Source organism: Fukomys damarensis, unplaced genomic scaffold, assembly GCF_012274545.1.
Source record: "Fukomys damarensis isolate Sample0158 unplaced genomic scaffold, DMR_v1.0_HiC HiC_scaffold_5, whole genome shotgun sequence".
NCBI lineage: Eukaryota > Metazoa > Chordata > Mammalia > Rodentia > Bathyergidae > Fukomys > Fukomys damarensis.
The window spans coordinates 75,095,074-75,118,551 of NW_022900917.1; the positions used below are offsets into that span (position 1 = coordinate 75,095,074).

Below are 23,478 nucleotides of genomic sequence, written 5' to 3' on the forward strand. Positions count from 1 at the left end.
ATATATGTAAATATTTAAGATAAACATGTTTAAATCTACTTAAATGATTTTCTATATATATTTTTAGAAATATGTACATACACCTATCTGTATATCTTGTTTTTAAAATGAAGAAATTAAAACTTAGCAAAGTATGTCAGTATTCTCAAACTGGGACCTGAACCTGACTTCAGCACACTTTCTCCAATACAGATCTTCTAAGTCCGGCTCTAGTATCTTTTCTCCACCATATTCCACACAGAAAAGATTCACAGGAGATATGCAAATGTTTTCTGAGTATCATCATCTTATTAATTTATATATTTAAGCTAGACTGTTTTTGTATGACTTGGGCACTTATGAATTTCAGTCATACAAATAATGTGGGGGAAGCAACTGCAAATTTTGAAAATGTGAGGCCCATGCCTTCCATCAAAATGACAATCATCTCTCGATTGGACATTTGTGCAGGACCACATAGTTGCCACTGCTTTACTCAGCAGTGATGTTTCACCATGAAAAGGAGATTCAAACTCACCATTTTCACTGCAGTGAGATGCATCCAGGCCCCTGACACCCTTCAGCCAGGTGCCCTTCCTCAGGCGAGTGTCAGCTTCACCGCAGCTGCTTCCACGCAACCAGTATTCAGAGGCACTCATATTGAAGAGAGAAGACAGAGAATGGCGGAATCTCCTTTTCTTTCTAAATATTCTGGGAAGAAATGAAAGTAGCATGGCGTTTTAGTTACTTTTCTCTCATTACTGAGACAACTACATGACACCCTAAGTTAAAGGGGGAAGGTTTATTTAGTTCACAATTTATAGAGGTTTCGGTCCATAGCCCGCTGGCTCCAGGGAAGGGTGGTACAGGACAGAGGCAACAGTTCATGGTAGCACAGCACAACAAAGGCAACAAGGGACAAACACAGCCCTCTTTTTTTTTGTTTGTTTGTTTTTTGAGGCAGGGTGTCACTATGTAGTTGAGACTGACCTGGAACTCAGTATGTAGCCCAGTCTGGTCTCAAACTCACAGCAATCCTCCTATCTCAGCCTCCCGAGTGCTGGGAATACAGGGGTGCGCCACCACGCTGGGCAACCACAGCCCTTTTGATCCCTATTATCCTACCAGGCTACTTAGAATGGGGAGCACTCACACCCTTAATCCTTCTGCCCTTGAGCCTAGCATTGCACCATGAATCCATCACACATTCTAGATTCAGCCACCTCAGAAAAAGCCGCACCTATGACTGCATGAGGTGTTGGGGACATCTAGACACAAGCCATAACATTGTACCCCTGGACCTCCAAAGACTCATGCACATCCCTTTATGCAAAAAGCATTTAGTCCATCTCCAAGAGTTGCCAAAGTCCTACTAGTTTCAGTATTGCTGAAAACTCCAAGTCCAAAGTCTCCTCTGAGATCCAAGGCAAACTCTTAGCCGCAAGCTCCCGTACAAATGAAAGAAATTAAACACTTCCAACATTCATTGGCACAAGATAAACATTTCCAATTTAAAAAGTTCCAAATAGGAGGATACAAAGGAATAGGACCAAAGCAAGTCCAGACATCCATCAGGGTAAGCATTGAATCCTACAGTACCACTTCCAGCATCCCAGGCAATCTATGGCAAGCTGAGAACTCCAAAGGGCTTGGGTGATTCTGCCCCTATGGCACTGTCTGTGGTTATAGTTCCCATGGCTTCTTTTTTGGCTGGCTTTGCTCCCTCTTTACAGCTTTCCTTGGATGAGTCATGTTCCTGGTTTCTCCAACCTTCTGGGGTCTCCATTGCGACTTTGGTTCCACACCTTTGCACCTGACAGGGACACCCTGCCAGGCCTCCCAGACCTTCCTCTGAAATCTGGGTGGAAGCCTTCTTGACCTCACAACTCTTATATTCTGCATGTACCTAAAACCAGCACCATGTGAATGACACCAGGGTCTGCTGGCAGCTAAAGTAGTAGCCAGGCTTTCTTCTCACTTGGCTGTAGGGGCCAGTGCCTATGAACCAAATCTCTAGAGACAACTTCCCTAGGTTCACCATCATTCTGGAACATGGTGGTCTGGGGCTCTCTTCACAAAGCAACGTCTTTTGCTTTTGCAATTTTAAAGGCTGCAAAGGGTGGATGCCTACTGCTTCTGGTGATGGCCATATATTCTCCTGTTCCTTTTCAGAAATCAAGCTCTCCTCTGCTCTATCTTTGCAGTGCACAGCTTCATCGGAGCTTCCTTTTTGGCCAAACTCAGAGTATTATAAATCATTCTGCTGTGCTCTTTTTTGCTCTTGATTCTCAACAAAGATCTGGCTAAAAGTCCCCATACGTAGCTGTGTCACCTCCTTAACACTAGCCTGCCTTGAAATTTCTTCTGTGAGGTAAATTTGTTCACCAATCTTAATCTCAGTCTCAGGCAAAGTCTCTGATGTGAGCAAAATGCAGACAAACTTTCTGCCAAGCTATAACACACATCATCTGCAGTACAACAGCTAACACAGTTCTTCTTCCCAGCAGAAATCTTCCAAGCCTGGTCTTTACCAGTTTCTGATCTTCTGAGCTTCTGACCAGAATCCCCCACATAGTACAGCCTAAGCTGTTCCAGCTGTCCTTATTCAGGAGCATCTTCGAACCTTTCCAAACTCTTTCCCACAAGGCAGTTCCAAATCCTCCTAAACCACATAGTCAAGTATAATAACAGCAACAACCCCACTTCTCTGGTACCAAATTTGTCTTAGTTAACTTATTTTTATTTCTAAGACAAAACGCTTGACATCCAGAGTTAAAAGGAGAAGGTTTATTTAGCTCATAGTTTGTAGAGGTTTCAGTCCATAATCAGCTGGCTCCAAGGCAGAGAATGGCTTGGCAGAGAAGCATCACAGAGGAGAAACAGTTCACAGCAAGCAGGAACAGCAAAAGCGGCAAGCCAGAAACCTTAGCAACTTTTTTGTGCAGCTTTTATACACTACCTAGGCAACTAGGACTAAGGTGGTGCCAAACCAATCAGTGAACTGATTTAGTAACCACACACTCTTAATCCTAACATCAGACACTCTAGATTCAGCCATCTCTGAAAAAGCCCATCTCAAGAGTACATGAGGCTTTGGTGGACATCTAAACACAAATCACACTGAAATACAATCTAGTGAAAATAGTTTGAGACACAGAGTATGTCTCTAACACCCAAATCTGGCAACTCTACTAATGCTGCAGACGTTTCTTCAACTTCTACTGTGTGCTGAATCCTTGAGTCAATATCAAAGGTACTTTAGTAAAGACAAAATCATGTGTACATAATTATTATGCACCCTGGGAGAAAGACAAGAATCATGTAGATACACAAATGTTTTCATGGTGTTTACTCTGAGCCAGGTAACTTTATTTCTCAGTGCTTTCCATAGGCCAACTGACTGTATACACAAAATTCCTCTATGAGGTAGGTACAATTTTTAGCCCATAGTTTGAGATCAAGAGACTAAGGTCTAGAGAGGTTAGGTTACTTGACTAAGAGGTACGTGATATAGCTGAATTGCAGACTCAGCCTGGCTCCACAGTGACTGGTCTTGCTCACCATGTAATGCAGGGGACGTATACTCTGTGAGAAGTACCTAGAGTCTGCCCTGAGAGACTGGGAAAGCCATCACAATTGAGAATCAAAGGAGAGGGCCAGGGGTGTAGCTCAGTGGTGCTGTGACTGCCTGAGAATCAATCGAGGCTTTCTGCGATAAATGAATTTTAAATTCCCTGAGATGATCTCCTGTATTCACTGAAGAAGGAGTAGGTTTCATTATAGGTCATGCTAGGAAATAATCACCAGATAAAGGAGATTCTTGCCTATTCTGCCGAGGAGGTGAGAATTAATGTTAATGCAATGAAGACCCTCTATGGAAGTCTGTCAAAGGGGAAGGAACTGGTGGGGTAGGGAATGCGATTTGAATCTAATTTCTAAGATTCTTGGTCACAGAAGAGGACTTGGAGAAGGGAGATAAAGGATAGAGGGTCTATTCAAACTACACGGCCAAGTACCTTTTGTTGCATACCTGTCTGGGACATGCTAATCCCTGTGATAAATTCTAATGGCCTAAAACAAAGCCATGCAATGTAAAAAGATATGGGATGCTTTTCCCATTATAACATTGTTTTTCGTCTATGGTGAATCTACAGCTGCTATCAGAAAATGCATTTTGAATGTGTTTTCCCTTAATCTTTAGATAGATTGCAGCAAAGTTTGTAAATTTTTTATCCTGGTATTTTCTATCGGGGTGATACTGGACCTACGAAACACTTAGCAGTTTCTGGGGACTTTGTTTTTAATGTCATGCCAGGGAAGGGGTACTGGGGCAAATAGTAAGTAGAGGCCAGAGATACTATTAAAGTTCTCTAAAGCACAAGGAAAAGCCCACAACAAAGAATCATCTTCTGCAAACATCAATATGGTTGTGGTTGAGAAAGTTTAATTTAATTTTGTCATCAATTTCAGGTAATAGGAAAGTTGAGAAAAATGAGAATTCTTGGTAATGGAACGATATCTTGTGAAAACGAATCAAATTTGAAAGATTCCTGTGTGCTCTAAGATGAGATCATCTTAAATTGAATGAGCAGTAATTAGAAAATTTCTATTTTTTAATTTGTATATTCATTATCTCAATCAATACATCTTTATGAAGTACCTATTATGGGATGTACACTGATCAAATTATCTGTACAAAATGCAGAGATAAAACATAATCTCTGAATATGAGAAACTGAAAAAATGGAAACAAAGTGTTTGTAAGTGGGGAGGAGAGGAGGGGGTAAAGGGAGGGCAGGGACAAGGGGAAAAAATGAGAATCAAGACCTATTATGTAAAGGTACAGAATCCCAATGATGAATGTAACTATATTGTATACCTAGATTGTACCAATAAACTCAATTTAAAAAAAAAAACATAATCTCTGATGTCAAGAATAGTTTTGCAAAGTGAGACCTAGATAAAAGAGGTGCTTAGAAACTTGTTCTCTAATGTTAGACAACTGGAGTCGGGATGCTGGTACCACTCAATAGTTCTGTGAGCTTGAGGAAGTTACTTAACCTCTCTAGACTTATGCTTAGCCTGCATTACAGGGAAAAGGCTATAATATAGTTTAGGTCTTAAGGATTCAGAGCTGGACTTGGAACTCAGATAAGAGTAAGTTATGGCTTATAGCTAAATGTCCTCCCCCGAAAAACCTCATGTCCTCATAGTTGAGGCTTTTGGAGGTGGTTGGACCATCGTTGTGTGACACTGGACTATGGCAGTGTGATAACCAGATCAGTTCACTGACTGAATTAGTGTAGTCTTGAGTGTGGCTGAATGGATTTGTTGACGACAAAAGACCCCCCCCCCAATGTGGTGGCATTAATCAATAGGCTTGTAGTCTGAATGGAATAAAAAAGGGAAAGAAGAAAGGAAGCTCACTGCTTTCTCTCTACCCTGCCATGCATTGTTTCTCCTGTACCATTCCCTGTGTCTTGGATCCAGAGAACTACTGACTAAAAGCTGTACAAACTGTGGGCTGAGCTAAACCTTTCCTCCTTTAACTTGTGGGTATTTAGTATTTTGTTCAAGCAACAATAAAGTAACTAAGACAAAATATATGCAAAAAATAGGATTTTACCCAGCATATAGAAAGTAATTTCACTTATTTAACAAGTATTTGTAGTTACTATTTTAAGATGAAAAAGAAATGGAGTAAAAGTCTTCTAAAGGCAGTATCTAGGCAAATCAGGAAATCCACTTTGCAGCAGCCTGGAGAAAGTACTATAAGTTGAGTAATCTGGAAAGCATTCAGAGCACTAAGGTAACCTAAAAAACTCTGAACCAGAAATGATGGTGGTCTTCATAAAGACAATAGAATGAGGATAAAGAGAAGCACAACTTAAAATAAGCTTGACAGTTGCTCATCTGATCTTAACAATTATGACAGAAACAGTAAACTTCTAACACAGTCTACTCTTCCTTCTTGGCACACAGCTGGACTCAGTCTCCTTGCTCACTGGCCATTAGTTGCAGCCGTGAGAGTCAAATCTTCTGGGGGAATATGAGCTGAAGTGATGTGTGCCATTGCTGAGCTGGATCCTTGAAGTAAGAAGGGAATAGATATGATTTCACCCTGAAGCCAAATTCAACCTAGTCCAGAGTAGATCAGCCTAACCAACCAACTTCCCAATACGTGCACTCATTGTCACAGCTTATGTCACTAAGATTTTGTCGTTGTTTTTTAAACAGTGTTACTGTGCCAATAGTTGTCTGATATAGTCAGCATGTAGTTGATTTTAAAATGAAAGAAAATAAAGTAAAGCCCAAACTCTAGCCTGATGTTTTGCACCCTCTATTCAGCTCACATCTGTGTTCACCCTACTTTTTTGCAGGCTTCTCATTCCCTTCCTTCCCTAAACTGTGCCCCCACCAAGCTGTTTGCATCCCCCCATTGTGTCAGCATCTTTCAGATCCCCGAGCCAGTGCTCTCTCTCTAGTTTTATTTCTTCCTCTATTTTTAACTAGCATCCTGCAATCTTCTAAGATACAAATCAATCATTTCCATCTCTAGGAAGCTTTCTTTCATCTGTTCCTCAAGTAAAACAGGCCTCCCTTCTTATCCCCTTCACTGCATCCCTAAAGATTTCTACCCCAGTGCCCAAATCACTTCATTTTACTTTTCCCATGTAGGCTCTCCTTGACCCTCATTCTTCTTTTGATTTCCACAATCTGGTACAATAAGGAACTCCTTATTAGTGGTTGTTGAGTGAATGAATAAATGATGAATGGAATGGATTCACACGATACCTTGATATAATAGCCCCTACTTACCTAACTAAGTTCTCCTTATACATAACACGAGTCTGTGAGGGGTTCAGTGTTATGTTACCATCTTTGTCACAGAGGAAACTGTCCTCCGTCCATATGTAGTAGCCATTGGTGAGGAGCCTGGGACTTCGGCGACAGGTATGGTGGGAACCTGTTAAGGCATCCATCAAGCAGCATTCAAAGGCACTGTCACCATCCAGGAAGTCACAGGCAAATCTACAAAGAAAAAAGGACAGTCTTTGTAGTTTCTATTCAGTGCATGCAGTCACCCAACACCACAGGTCCAGTCATTGTAAAGGACTTCGCATTCTGACTATTAAATACTTCTGTTATCCTCAAGGGTGTCACTCTTCAGCTTCCTGGTTTTGACATTGACCCCATGACTTTTAGTGCCTCTTTTTATTTTAACTTGGTGAAAACACTGTGGCTTATCAGAATTATCATCAGAGAATAAACCTCGCACTCTTGACATTAGTCCATTTTTTGCATGGGAAACTTCCAAAACAAACTTTATGGGATGTTGAAAGCTTATAGTTCCCTTCTCACATCCCACCTTTCTTTGGATATCATATGCTATATCCTTGCTTTTGTCTCTACAATAGGGAAATCATAAACTTCCTTTTCCTGCCATCTTCCACTGAGAGCCACTCAGCCATCTGAAAGAGCAACTGTCCCTCATGAGTCCTGTTTCTTTCATAATGAAAGTCTGCTGTCTCATTTAACTCAACTTTATGTGATTCTGATCACTTCACTCACAGTTTGTGACTACTCTTCTTCAGGTACTTTCCAGTTTTTGAAGCACCTTTTAATGCCAGGTATGGAACCCAGTCATTTGGGTGTAGCTGTCCAGAGAAGACTGGGACTGTCACCTTCCTCATTACACAAAATCCATGTGTGGGACAACTAAACCTAAGTTGTGGTAGCCTTATTTCCATCTCTCCTTTTCCCTAGTCACCACCATATTATCATGCTATTGAAGTGATTGTCAATTTGTTTTATCTCCATATGCTTGCTCATATCTCCTTTCTCCCAAACTTTTGAACCAATTTTACTTTAGAAAGTTGGTACATGTTAAAGACTAAGAATAAAAGCCTTTTGATCTAAGTAGAGATAGGTTTATGCCTGGAGTTTGATTCTTGATTTTTTGCTATTTGTTAATTGTTTATTCTTCCTAAGCATTAGTTTCCTATAAATGGGAATCTGCACAATGAGTGTTAGTCAAATCCAATCTTATAGGGTTGCTGCAAAGATAAAATGTCATAATTTCATGCAACACTATTAACATCTGTGCCTCTGATACACTATGTGCCATATGTTAAATGTGTGGGCTATCATTTGTATAAGCCCCAAATTTTGAGCTCTTGGAATTTGGTGTGTGTGGGGGTGATTATACCATGTGACAATGAATGTCTTTCATGACATAATTGAAAAATACTGTCACTGGCATTCATATGTCCTTAATTCAAATCATTGATGAAAATACTGAACAGCATAGGCAGAGTCCTGAGACTCAGGAAACACTAGGAGAGACTACTGTCCAGGTATGCGCTGACACACTGACACACCTTATCAGCACATTTTGATTACTGCTCCTCCATAAACAAACAAGAAAAAGAGACTAGTAGAGTGAGTTAATTGTTCAAGATCTAAGGCTTGTGTAGGTAAGAATTTACATCCTTGGGCCTGGGATTTAGTTCAGTGGTTCCACCACCTGCCTTGCAAGTGCAAGGTCCTGAGTTTGATCCCTGGTACAAAAAAAAAAAAGAATTTACATCCTTTGTCTTTCACCCTGTGTTTTTTCTTGTATGGTTTTGCCTCCTTGATAATTAAAGGAAACACTATCAAGTGCTGGTCATGTAGGTGACAGTTCTAGATCTAAGTTTTGAGGTTTCAACGTTTAACAATTAACAACTACAGTCTTTCCAACCCCTTGGGGAATGTTTCCTTTTTAAAGCCCTTAAAATTCTTTCTTCTGTCTTGGTTATAAACAAAATGGAGATCTCCCAACATCCACTTTGTAATAATGAAGAGATTCTTCCAAAATAATATCAGATACCCTAAATGAATAACAAAATTAGATCTTGACTCTCATTTCTATTATGCTATCATAATTCTAGCAGCTGGCTATTTTTGGTAGGTTCCTTTCTATTGATTTCAGAAATCCAACCTCACACCAAAGTCCAGAAATTTGCCAAAGTGCCCAAAGACCAAGTCTTTGCTTGTACTGAGAAGCAACTGACTAGGCTTTGAAAGAGTGTAGAGCTCACACTTCTCAGGATTAAAAAAAAATACCAGTTGTTGGCTTTTAAAATTTCTTGATACAATTTTTTATACTTTAATAGAGTGTACTGTGTCTCTCATCCTTCTCTACATGCTTTTCTGAACATCAGATTGTTCCAATTTAAAAGCGTATGCACAATTAATATATACACTCAAGTTATTAGTAAAATATGATTCTAAAGGTATTATTTACTGTACATTTAGCATGGGTCTGGTCTCACATTTTGCACTTTGTTTACTCTTTACAAATCTTTCTAAAAGCTAAGTATCACTATTCTGCTCTTCATACAGCAGAGTGGGGGAAGAAGGGAGATGCAGAAGGAAAAATTACTTGCATATTTAACATAGCTGGGTATGACAGAGCTGAGATGCAAACTCTGGTCGTTCTGAATCATGAGTTCATTCCATGTGTTCTGCTTGTTTGTCCTTAGCTGGCTTGTTTGGTGGTACTGGGAGGCCTAGAATTTACAGGTAGGGGTGGGTTCTAATATCAAGGCTTCATTCCTTTTTACTAGTACATTTCACAAAATGCTAGCGAAAGATAAGGAATTAGAAAGAAAGGAAGGAGGGGAAGAAAAGGAAACTGCATTGTAGGACTTGAACAAAATGGTACAGTCTATTCGTTTGAGAAGAGGATAAAAACTGGGTAGCTTCTGCACTGGAATAAAACCCTGTGGCTCTTGTCACATGAGATAGGAAAGCATATTTAAGAGAACACAGATTTGAGAAAAAAGTTACCACCCAATCAGTGTTCAATATAATTTGTCAAAGAAACAATTTATGCCTGCCTACATACAGTAGAAAACAAAAACAAATCTGCAAGATTGAGCAAGTTTTTATTTTCTTTGTGCATGGCACTGGAAATGTGTAACCACATCAAGACTAGATGACAGCTAAAATCTTTTTAAACCTGGACAAAGTAGGATATGCTGCAAGGGGATTTGTTTCATTTGATTGAGAAAAGCTCTGTGAGTGCCGGAGATATAGTTCAGTGAAACTGTGCCTGCCTGGCAAAACATAAGGTCTCGAGTTTGATTTCCGGTACAGAAAAGCTCCATAACATACCTTGGAAAAATACATGTGGTAGGCAGTTTGCCAGCACACTCTGTCTAACCTGGAGGAACCTGCACAAAGAGAAGTTGATTACATCTCACCAGCACGCATGAGCATGACAGTAGTGGCACAGGGGAGGCATGAATAGTTACTGGCCCAGCCACAGCAGAAAAATGCCAACCAGGGCTGCCATCCAGGGAACCAGCCTAACTCAGGTCTCTGGTGGAATAACCTAGAGGCTTTGGTCTTCTCTCCCTGCTCACACACAACAGCCCTTTAGAGGTTCCTTAGTGAAAGATGAGGTACTAACTCAGCATTAGCATCAAAATGAGGGGAGGCAACATCTTGGGTGAAGCTGGAGGAAACCAGACAAAGTGCCCAATGTATTGGTTATTGTAGCTTACTCAGAATCTGAGGAATTAAAGCCTGTATCAGTGCATTTCAAGACACTTCTACTGTGATGAGTAAAAGATACTAGTTGGGAAAAGTTTTGCTTTACATGTGATTTTCCAATGTACGAAGCCTGTGTGTATTCTTCATTTAAAAAAGCAAATGACCCACCTATTCATTCCAGTTTAAACACAGGCACAGCACAGACTTTATGTTTGGAGAATTGCCGCTGCTTAACATTCTGAACTATAGCACAGAGTTTCAGCATGGGCAGTGATAGTGTCAAGCTTTGCAATAGACAGGCTCAGAAGGAGCTGATTACATGACCGAAAATCACTACTAAAGACAGAAAAAGAACCGAGACTTTCAGATTGGGATGGCTGATTTGTAGGGAGAAAATTGTGGGTGCAAGAGGGAGGGTTAGAAGCAGGGCTGGGGAGAGAATAACAAGAGGAAGGAAGAAACTTGAAACCACTACCATTCTGACAACGCCCTTGTTTTCTGCAAGTAGCTATCAAAATCATTCAGTATTTTTTTTATAGACAAACAGCTTTGCATCTTAATAGTAGCTGATAAACTATCTGCTTTCACATTTATTCACAGGCTTCTAAAAAATAGGGATGTTTTCTGCTACGAGGAAAAATACCACATTTCTCTCAAGGAAAGAAATGAAGTCAAAATCATTGCTGAGGCGCACATTGGCATTTAAGAAGCACAAGCTACTGACAGATGGTTAATGGTCTGAGTATCAGCGAAATCAAAGCAAGGAAATTGCTAAAAGGCATCTAATCATTCAAAAGATAATTGCATGTAGCACTTCTCTTGCATTTACTCGTGACTGGTGTCGACATCAGCTGAGATATTCGGTGCATCTTGGGAAGGCCGCTTGTTCAAACTTCACAGATTTTCTGCAAAACCCTTGGAAAATAAGATGGACTATATATTAAAAATAGAAAACATTATGCTAAAACAGATGGCATCTACTAATTGCACTAGTCGGATTTGTTTACTGAAATAGTACAGAGCTATAGGATTGAAGGCAGGAGACCAGATTGCTGGGCTTCGGTGAAGTTGCGACTGCCTCAACAGTTTTGTATTCTATTTTCTGCCATCTCACTCAGCGCATCTAAATAATCTTTTTGAGTAAATAGGGACACAATTTCACTTGGAAATGCTAGATTTACAAAGGTTGATTTGACATCCCCATAAAAGAATGAAAATGAATTCTTTGATTATGAAATCTGAAAAAAATGACTCACTGTGGAGCCCCCAAGATAAATTCTTTGGATTGAAATCATTTCCATCACAAAGTAACCTCACTGTCAAGTTCCCAGTGGTACACAAGGCTTGCTGTCTCTTTCATCTCACAATTTGAACTACTGACAGGTATTCACAGAGAGGGGCAGTCTTTCATGCAGTGGGTATAAGTCTATTTTCAGCCTGGACATTCCTAAATAGCACAAGCAGCATCACACTAAAAATGGTGTAACACGGGACTGACTTCAAAACTCAGAGCTCATGAATGTACAGTATACTCTCGTTTATAAATTGAGCACATATCAAAGTATGTAAAGTATATGCACTTTGATCGTTCAGCACTTATTAAATAGATTTACCATTTGTTGATATTGAATTTAAAGTATATCAACATCCTAGCAGTTTTGTAAGAAAGGAGTACATTCTCTTCTGATTCACAATCTCTATCCACTTAAAAAAAACATAGCAACTAGTAATGGATTGTTTTTGTAGCATAATACAACACCTCAGTCAGGTTAATTCTCAAGTTTCACATTGATTATTTAAATAAAGGACATACAAGACTTATTAGGAAATATAGAACTTGGCATGTATAGCCCTTTAAATATTTCAGGAGACCCTTCCAGCTTTCTTTGAAAGATCTCTAAATCAGAGTACACATTTATAACTTTCATTTTTTGAAATAAAATGATACTGTTTACAAACTAATATACTAGTAAGCTACTCGTCATTTTCATTTTCCATGCATATAATGTGAATATGCCCAGCCCAAATTACCTACTAGGTTAGTTTTTCTCAAGCATTAAACTTATTTTAAGCTAACAAATTACGTGGCAGAAAGTAAAATCTTACTGTTATACCTTACAAACACTTTTAGTCATCTACAGTCAGCTGGTAAGTGAGAATCCACACCAGCAACAACAACTTTAGTTACAGCCCTACAACTTTGCACAGAACAGACTCTTTCTACCAGTTCCACCAAAGCAAAACATCCATTGTGAGAAATAATTTGCCCATACGTGTAATTCTTCCAGAGGGAGTTCCCAGTCTCTTCTTCCAATTGATAAATGACAAAGCAATTGCTGAAATACAAGGCTTCCTGTTGTTGGCAGTGGTGAAACTGAGGACAGAGCCTTCAAAAGTGCATTTGGATTGTCAACCGTGCAGGAGTCTCTGGATAAACAGATTCCCCCCCACCTTCTTCTAACAAACACTACGTGCATCCCTGCCTTGAGCAGGAGTTTGCTGCAGAGTTTGATTTTCCACAGCCTCTTGCTCTTTCCTTTGTTTCCTAGAATCGAAGAGCATGTAGTTCTTGAGAAGTCAGACTTCAGCACTTCTTGTTTTCTTTCAAAAACAGGCTGTGTAATCAGAGGCAGAGCAGCAGCCTGAGGTCACGCTTCCTGTTGGGCTCACATCAGTGGTATTCACACAATTCAGCCCATGGGAGAGCTCTGACAACCTCCTGAGCCAGCAACAGAAGGTCTGCAGTCCATGACTCACGCCAGCTGGATACACGGTGGTCACTGGAGACACACTGTTCTGAGCTCCGTCATCATCCCTACCTGCAAGAACACAAGGAAAACGCCACAAAGCAACGCTTCTTGGTCATCATCTGGCCACAGTTAGAGTAATGCATAGCCATGTCCTTTGTCCAGACCACCTAAGTGTTTGGAGAACAATGCTTCGATCCATTTATACACAGAATACTATTAACGGGAACACAATTTTATGAAGATTTCTATAGTAGTAATGAGTTGACCCAATAAAAGTTGGATTTTTCAAAAAACTTTCTGAGTGAACTGTGTATTTTATATTAATAGCTGAGTAGAACCCAAATAATTCAATGCTGTTTGTGTGATTTCAGCTGCTGCCTGCCTCACAAGCGCAAGGTCCTGAGTTCAATCCCGGTACCAAAAAAAAAAAAAAATTATGTACTAGGAACTGTGAGGCAGCAGTAGGTAGTGAATGAGTGCAGGTTTTGCAGGCACACAAACTATTTCCAAGCAAACTATTCGCTGATACTCAATGTGCAGCCTTGGACTTGTGGCTTAATCTCTTTGAGTTAGTTTTCTTTAACTATAAATGTAAATATATACTTCCTTGAGTGGCTTGGAAAGTTAAATGAGATGAAAGAAATGAGAAATTATTGAATCACGAGGACAGATGTACAGAATGTATTCTGTACTGGTTTGTTTTCTGAGAGCTCAGTTGATCAGGTTGGCAAGGAAGGTGACTTCATTCCCTCCTGGGGGTCTCATTACTACTGAGGTCATACTACATGGCAAGACCTTCTGTAGAACCTGACCTGGGGACTGGGAAGTGTTAGGAGAATTCAAATGCTGTTGGGACAGCTCTTTTTGAATGGAGGCTTCACAGCTCAGCCATCCACACTGAAACAGGGACAGAAAAACTGAGCAACCAAATGCTGTAAAGCTCTGAGCCCTGTGAGTGGAGCGCGTTCCTTGACACAGCCCTGGTTCTGCTCCCACTCAACGTCACTCAGGCCATTGTTTGAGGCTCTTGGCTCTGCCCTCTGGGAAGTAAAAGTTTTTCTATCCCACTGCTTGTTTGGTCAACTGGAAAGACTAGAGAATATGCCTTCCTTTAGGTTATTCAACATTTCAACCTACTTTATGCTTTCTAGAAATTGAAAAATGCAAAGATACTTTGAAACTGTGAATTGTCATGATCTCCTTGAAACAAAGTAGGACCTCTTTGGGCCGGAATTCTATTTTTATTTTAATTCCAGCAAATTCCGTGTGTGCATATCCATACCTGTGATTCTTTTGAGTAATATCCACCTCTTTGTGTTTAGTTGCTGGACTTTTGAATTTACCAGATTACCCATTTCTTGAGTATCTGCTGAGTGTCATATAAATAATTTATGGGAACTCTCTATGAAGAAATTTCCAACTATTTGGCTTTATGAGAAGTAGAAGTATGTTAGCTATGTAAATTGTGCTCAGATTGTAAGATCCAGGTGCCACTGAAAGGTAATCTATCCTGCAGATAGTAAGGGAATAGAAGTTATACATATTAATACTGTAGAATAGGGATTATACAGAGCAATACTTGGAGAACATGATAATAAGTCAAATGTGAATTATATTCCAAGAAAAGATTAAAAAAATCAGAAAAAAATGACAAACCAAGATAGATTTTCAGTTACTTAAACTGGCTAACTTTAATTCCTTTTTAATAACAATAGAATATCTCATGTCTAGATAGTGATAGAAGAAAAGAATCCCTAAGGGCTTCTTCTGATTATTATTATAATCTACAATTTCTACATGGCTTGATTCATTGCAGCATTTTCTTTATTTGCCTTTAGATTTGACTATTATAATTTATGTTCTCAGACTTCTTTGTCACTAATGTGTTTTTGTAGGAATTATACTTTATCTTCTGCCCCTAGAATTCCTATCTCTCAAAAGTGTTGTAGATATATCCCTGCTGTTTGCTCAGGGTTTATATTCAGATGGCAAGATTTTGAATTTGTTTTGTTTGGGTGGAGGAGAGACAGAGATGGAGAGAGATAAAGAAATGAGGAAATGGAGTTTAGAGAACGGAGAAATGGATTAGCTTGTGAAACTCTATAATCAAGTTTTAGTAAAAGTATACAAGCTGGGTGGCAAGAATAATATTTGATTCATCTGTGGAATCCTTAGCAGCAAGCTGGTGCTGGACAGACAGTAAATCCTGAATGGATGTGTGTGGTTATGAAATCATAGAGAGTGAAATTGAGTCTTCCCTCAGAGATCAAAATGAATAGATGAACAGGTCTCTGCAAAAGGGGAGAAAGGACTATTAGGAAACACCTGGCATTTTTATATTGATGATAGTTTGCAAAACATGTAAGTTTTGTACCATCGAATTTAATTCTTATTACAATTCTATGAAGTAGAGTTAAAATTTCTATTTACATGTTAGAAAAAGTGAATCAGAGAAGTATCTAGCCCCCAAATATATCTGTAATGTGTCAGGTCTGACAAACAATTCTTAGTGTTATCACAATTCCTGGCTCTGATACACAGTATTATTGCGAAGAAGAGAAAGAAAACAATCTTAAGAATCAATTTATGAGTTGACTTCCTTCAAATTTAAAGTCTCTTATGGTCTTCAAGATACGTTGTGAGGGAAAGACAGTAAGAATGAAAGAAAGAAAGAAAGAAAGCCAGCTAAAGGGTGTTCACCCTCTTCCTGGAATGAGTAGCTCTGTTTAATGTTTTGAATGTTTTTCAAAAATATAAAAGGGAAAATAATCCAATACCTGACCACAGGAGCCTCAGAATGTTTACCAAGGCAAACTATAGAATACAGCAATGCTCATGGTTTTCCATCACTCACCCCACCCCGCTCCAGAGGAAACCTGTTCTGTCTGTATGTCCAACAGTTACCTTGGAGACATTGGTAGTGTTTTCAGGTCATGGCCAAGAGAACAGATACTGAGACAAATTGCAAGTGGCCAGTCTCAAGTGACTTTGCATGATCTTCCTGCTAAAACTTAGGTTGTATCCAAATTATTCATTTGCATGGTAACTACACTAGTAAATGCCTGAAAATCTGGAATTAAGCATATTCTTTATTATGTTCCTTGAACGTGGCACCATACTTGGCACTTTGCAGATGTTCAATAAGTGCTTGTGGGGAAAAATGGAAGAAGAATCATATTTTTGTCAACACTTAAATCAAAACTAGATATCATCAATAACCACAGAATCTGCATAGAAATTTTATTTGAAGCTTACTCAATCCTTCAATCCTACTCTTAGTTAGAATACCTTTTTCTTTATGCAGTCTTCCTTGATTTCTCAAGTTAGAGCAAGTGTATTCCTATGGCATCTACATTTTAACTGATGTATTTAGCTTCCTGCTGTACTTGGTTATTTCTGTATTTATCTCCCCGTCATGGCAAGTCAGCTTAGTTTAAGTACCTAGTTATAAATTCTTGTTTCTATACTATAGCACCCTGTTTCTACCATTAGGTAGGAATTCCATAAAAACTTGTAGACTGCTATGGACTAAATGTGCCCCCTCTAAATGTCTATTGCAACCTTAATCCTCAGTAGGATGGTATGTAGAGGTGGGGCTTTTGGTAGTTAATTAGATCATGAGGATGGAGCCATTGTAAACAAGGTCCGTGCTTTTATTTATTTATTTATTTTGCAGTACTGGGCGTCCATCTCAGGCCCTTGCACTTGCAAGGCAGGTGCGGTGCCACTGAGCTAAATCCCTGGTCCCATGCTTTTTGAAGATGCAAAAGAGAGTACCTCCATCATACGAGGACACACTGAGATAGTGGCCGACTGCAAACCAGGAAGAGAGTTCCGGGAACCAAATCTGTGAGTACCTTGATCTTGGACTTTCCCATCCTCTGGAATTGTTAGAAATAAATTGCTGTTGTAAAAGCCATCCAGTTTACTGGATTTTTGCTATAGAAGAGACTAAGATGTTAAGTGCTTAAACAAAGTATGATGGACAAATACACATGTTTATGGTGTCTCTAATTGAAGGTGTCATGACATGTTGCTACCTCTGTTCTCAAGGAAAACAATGATCATTAAGATATTAAAATGGTGGTTGCTGTTTATTTGCTTGGGTCCAATATTCTGTTACTAACCCTGTCTCCATCAGTATTAACAATCCCTAGCTAATAGAAAACTGTCTCTGAAAGTTAACTCCTAAGGAATCAGGAGTATGAATGATTGGCCAGTCTTTCCCTAGATTCACCTCTCCATGGCTCATTTTTTTTTTCTAATTTATAAATCAGGCAGTATATTCTCAGTTTTGTTTGACGGCTGTACATTGTGATTGGAGATTGGAGCTACAGTCAGTATCACATAGTTGCATTGGATACTCATTATTTTTATTATTCAAGTTTTATATCCTCTCTTTAAAGTAGCAGAGAGACATAGGAGAACCACCTGACTCTAATTTCTCCTGTACCTGCTGGGTGGGTTGTGGCTTGACTAGCAGCTGTGCGGCCCTCTGCCTTGCTTCCCTTTGAGCCCCTTTGCTGGGATGGTTTCTTTCAATGTCCCCCTGGTCTAACATATCACTATCCTCTACTCCAACATGAGTGCAGCCAGATAGGCAGATGGTGTCCCTGCCCAACTCCTGCCACTTTAGACTATACTGTTGCCTTGTTAAGGAAGTAAAGGGTCACTCTGGAGTGGCTAGAATCCGGGAGGAAGGGAACTAGGTCTCTTACTTACATAGTCTAATATTCACAGCAAGTTTTCAATTCTGATCCTTGCTGAAACAGGCCTGTGGCTGCTACGTAAACAGCACTCCCTGGCCACTTCTCCAGTTTGAGTCTAGGAGGGCTCTCTCCTGGTTACTGAGCCCCCTGTACTGTAGCACAAGCCCTGTTAAAATAAGAACTCACTTTGTTGTTTTGGTGCAAACATGCTTGTGGTTTGTTTCCTCTTGTAGCATGGGCTCCAAAGGTTCTGTAATCTATTTGGTATTTTTTTTTTTTTATCATGAGTACTATAAACAGAGTGGTTGTTTCCAAAGAAAGAACAATTCATTCTCAGAGTTGTTAACACCAAAGAGCTCCAGAGACCGTTAGCCAATGACGAACAAAGAGAGAGACCAGCAACTGGTAGAGTCAATCTATGTTGTCCAGCATGAGTTGGTACCGGAAGGCAGTGGCTGGCAGCTGTCTATGTCAACTGTTGGCATCCAGCATTACATGGTGACATCAGGACTATTAGCAGAGCTGCACTTTTTAAATTCAGGATTTCCATCTAAATTGAGCAAAAGAACCCTAAACTGATTGGCAAAAGCAAGATACCAAGTTTTTTTTTAATCTCATTCATTTCTACCTCTTAGTCCCTGAAGACTGTGCTAATCTCTACTTTAATCTGAATGATGGGAAATGGACCCAGCTCTACGCCAAATTAGTACAAGCCACTCCATGGCTAGCACTATTGGTTCAAGGTTGGTCACTGTACTTAGTTTAGGTCAGGGAGAGAATGACTTCTAAGTCTTATTTTTGTGTTCACTAGGGTGTTATAATGACAACTAGGAAGCTGGGACCAGGATATGGATTCCAAGAGTCATGCTAACTCCTAGGAAGTTATTTTAATTTGATCCTTGAAGCAAACTGACCTAGAAGGAAGAATAATCTCTTGTCTCTTGTTCTTTCCCCAAACTAATAAATTATTTTTCTCCTTATACAGATTTTCATTGAACTTGCATTCACAAGCAACCACATGAATCACAACACCATGTAAGTCTGCAACTTTTGTGTGCATAAGAATCAATATGGTGGCTTATTAAAGTGTAGTCCCTAACCCCAGGAGTTTAACCAGTGTCCCAGGTGAATCTGATGCACATGATTGGTGGAACAAAGCTTGAGAAATGCTGATATGGTGTAAAAATGATGCTAGTGAATGGCAATGAAGCAGGTGACGGTGAAGTGCTCACCCTTTGTCCTGAGGAAAACTCACTGAGGAATCAGAAGTGGATTCCATGATCATTGATTTTCTGTTTAAGGAATCCCTATCATATTTCTCGTTATTATTTATTCCCGCTTTATGCGGCATGATCACATATCTCTGTTTGTCTGGGACTACCCAGCAACCCACCTGATGTTCTGGAGTAATTATTAGTAAGGCTTCCTTCTGCTCTCAGAAGTATTTAGGTTTAAATGATACATATAAGGTAGATATCTTGCTTCACAGAAATCTGCACTAAAAGCATTTCTTTGTCTCTCTTGATCTAATTGCTAACCAAATACTATTCTCCAGCCTTTAGTAGCAGAGACTGTGAATATTTTAAAATCATTCCTACTGAGTCTTTTAAATCTCACAAACTGGGGGCATTCCAAGTAACATTTGAACTTTCCTTAAAAATATACTTACAGTGAGACACATAAGTACCATGAATTATATATTACATATGTATATCAGATGTGCCACATTTTTTAAATAACAAAGCAACCCTAAAGGCGATATGGAATTGCAACGGACTTTGATTGATATTATGATAGACATGTATGTTATCCACTGGTCTTGTTATAAGAAAGTGGCACATTAACATACAGTAAATAGAAATAGGAAGTGCATTTGAATTGTGAGCAGAATTCTGCGTGAGCATCCGCAGAGACAATGCCTCTGTTGGTTCACATCTGTCCTGGAGAACCAATTGCCAGTGACACATTGTGGAACATCTACCACTTCTGGTCAGTTGATAAAGGGATATGGTGACAGAGAGACAAGACAAGTGAGCTTTCTGCAGGTGAAAGAAGTGAGGTCAATGCATCTTGAAAGACTTTTAAATACCTGAAATGGAGAGATGTGCCAGAGGGGTCTACTGCAGCAGTTTAGGTTTCTACTAAACTAGTCTATTAAAAAAAACCAAACCTTGAATTACTTTGATTGTCTTTACTGATTCTAATTACAGCTATTAAAAAAATACACAAAAACCCATTCATGTCTTTTCTATGTAATCAAGGAATATCTGCTATTTAGGAGTGACTTTTTCCTCCCTTAAAATAAGTATACAGTTGTTAAATATTCCAGGAAGTATAATGGTTCCATATTCACATATTTAAAGTTGGAGGAATTTAGATCAGTGATTTCTGCCTAACAACTGTTGTTTCAAGATAATTTGCCCACTTCTTGTTTGGTTCTACTCAAACACAGCTGTAAGTTCTTCCTTTCTATATTTGGAGATGGAGTGACTGATGGCCAGCATCAACCATCTGGAGGAAGGGTATGACGGGTGGAAGAAACGGGGGGCACAGCCACTCACAGCCCTGCTACATGCCTGAGGAGTCATTGTTAGACTCTCTTTTGCTCTTTATCTCTTCCCTGATCTGAACTTTAACTCCACACGGACAAAAGAGGAAATGACAGCCTACCTGATGTTTGTGTCAGTTTCATGAGAATTGATGTACCTTTTTTAGAGTAAATATTATGTAATATTATGGAATTTTCAAAATGACATAATAATCAAGCTATACACATATATTTTAAGATATCAATATGATATAATGCTAATATAAAGAACAAGCATTATGAAAATATTCATAATAAAAGTATATATATATATATGTATATATCAATACATAATATTTAGCCATGTCTCTCAAAGAGACATAATGAAGTAACCGAGTAATTCCACCTAAGTTTAGATTTACCTTGAGTGAAACAGCTATGAATATGGACTGATACAAGTGCATCCTAGCACTGACTTAAATACTATGAGTAGATTAGCTGTTGGTGACATGATATTTTAAAAGAAAGAAACTTTTGGTAATGTTTAGAAAACATTAAATAGTTACTATGTTCTCAGAAAAATAAATGTACATTAAAACCTTGCAAAAACACTTTGGGCTTATATGTGAAATTCAGCTCTAGGTACAATTAGAAACAAGTTTTTCACCCATATGAATATCTGGAGGAATAATCAAAAGTTCTGGATGACAAAGGCAATATTTCAAGGCACAGAAGTGCACTGTGCATTTCAGGATGTCTAGATGTCCTGGTTCCTCTACTAAACACTACCACTGTTCTACCTCAATCACGTAACAACTAATAATATCACCCTTCCTTATATCCAAAGAGCTCTCAAAGGGGTAGCAGTAATTCCACAGAGAACCACTAGTCTATGCAATTTACATAAGCCACTTATTTACATAAGACCTCATTTGCATTTTTATTCTCTCAATTTACATTATTGGAGAGAGTCCTTGTTAAGTTTCAATTAAAATGGAAGAAACATCTTCTGAGGTGGATTATAGATTGCTGTATTCACAACAAATAGTGGAGATTGAAAAGAATCTGTATTCTTTATGAATACATTTTATTTAAATTAGAAAGTCTCAAAATTTTTATAATATCTATTTTTTTCTTAACTACTGGTGTATGTTTTAGCAAGAGTTCTGCCAATGTTCAATAAAACTGAGCTCTAGCTAAAATTTAAAAATTTTATTTTTAGTACTTCCACTGATGTTGGAGAAGGTTTCCCTTACTTTGAATATCATTAGCAACTTTTTATACTAAAATCTCAGTGAGAGAGTTTAATTAACATAGTTGAGATCAGCACTTAGGCACAAGGAAGATGGAGAACACTTGTTTCCAAAATTTTCATTTTATTTAGTGAGTGGTTGACTCTGCCTCCAAGATTCATAAAATAATCTGCCAGCGTGGATAAGGTTATGACAGGTGACAGACAATCCCCAAGAAATACTCACTGCATAAAAACAAATAATTATTGCCTTATACAACACAAACCTTGCAGGTTATCAGTGGGTCCTGAGTTCATCACATTCTATCTAGAATCCGGGTTGCTAGAGCAGCTGTCATCTCAAACCTGGCTTTTCACTTTGCTAGGCATAGGGAGCTTGGTGAACTGTTTTTTGTTTGTTTGTTTTTGTTTTTGTACCAGTGATCAAAATCAGGACCTTGTGCTTTCCAAGCTGTCGCGGTGCCACTCAACTAAATCCCTGGCCCGGTGAACTGGTTTTTGACGTTATGCTGATCATGATAATGTTTACTTCTTATTTCTTTCCATAGCAAATCAAACGACCACACATAACCCTAAGGAAGGTGGAAAGCAAAATCCTGTAGTATACAAAGGAAGATTCTGGAATTAGTTGATGTGCTCAACTAATGAAATTATGATGGGAAATTTCTCACACATGGGAAGTATTATAGATGCTGGGCAGCCAGAGTACAAGACTGACGGCCAATAGAGACTGTCTCTTTTACATCTTTTTTGTGTATCCCATGCTCTAAGTAGCTCAGCAGCTATTAGCAACATAGTAGGTGTTGAATGAATGTCTGTCAAATAAAAGGGTGAATATGAATGTTTGCTTAATTTACCACATCTCACTGTAATTGAAGTTTAAAGAGTTACTTCCACATTTTAATTCCACTCTGTAAAAAGATGAATATAAATGTCATTTGCACTTACAAAAGTCTAAGTGATACAGAGGGAGAAGAGATGTTTCATCTCAAAATTACTTAGCTTGGGACCACTTGTAGGTTGCCCGCGCGTCATGGACACTATCCTTTGTGCTCTGCACAGATTTGGGGATATGGTAGGTATTTAGTAAAAGTAGTTCTGTCATCAGTTGTATAGTCTTATGGAAGGAATGTCACATAGGTTCTGCAGCAGGCTGCACATACATACATCCCTTAATATCTGTATTTTGTAACGTAAGGTTCTCCTAGACTGAGATCAATAAAATTGTGCTTTCGTGATTGTCATGTGGTATATTTACATCACAATGTCTGCCACAAAGTGTCCATTTAAGAGACGTTTATGGATTTTTTTTTTTTTAACAGCGACCATTTGCTCTATTCTTAAAGAGGAATGGAATGTGTACGTAGGAAAGTAATGTAGTTACAGAAGTTTTCCCAAGGTTTTGAGAAGTGAGGTCTAGGGGAACCTGATTCGCCATGAAATCAATAATAATGAGCAATGACCTTCATCCGCACCTCTCAAAGGTCAAACACTTCACAAATACCGGTGGGCGCCCAGAGCTCGGGCAGCTACTCCACTAACCAGGGAACCTCCTCCTCGCAGCGGGCCAAGTTTACCAAGCCCCGCCTCCTACGGCGGCCCTCCAATCAGCGGAGCGGCCCGAGCCCAACCCACGCCAGTCACATGACGCCAGCAGGCCCGCTTCCGGCGCGTCGCGGGCAGCTGACGTCTCTCGGTCAGGCGTAGCGTCAGGTTGGC

The 23,478-nt window shown here is 39.2% G+C and overlaps 1 protein-coding gene across 1 annotated transcript in view; it reads right to left on the minus strand.

The window, feature by feature from the left end:
• Window positions 1-13,420, minus strand: part of Tmem71 (transmembrane protein 71) — a 34,493-nt gene extending 21,073 nt beyond the window's left edge. The window contains exons 1-4 of the mRNA XM_033759284.1: window positions 13,341-13,420; window positions 11,351-11,413; window positions 6,799-7,011; window positions 518-690 (exon numbers count right to left, since the gene is read on the minus strand). Of these exons, the coding sequence (XP_033615175.1) occupies window positions 518-690; window positions 6,799-7,011; window positions 11,351-11,413; window positions 13,341-13,420 (529 nt within the window). The remainder of the gene's footprint in view (window positions 1-517; window positions 691-6,798; window positions 7,012-11,350; window positions 11,414-13,340) is intronic.
• Between the last annotated feature and the right edge of the window lie 10,058 nt (window positions 13,421-23,478).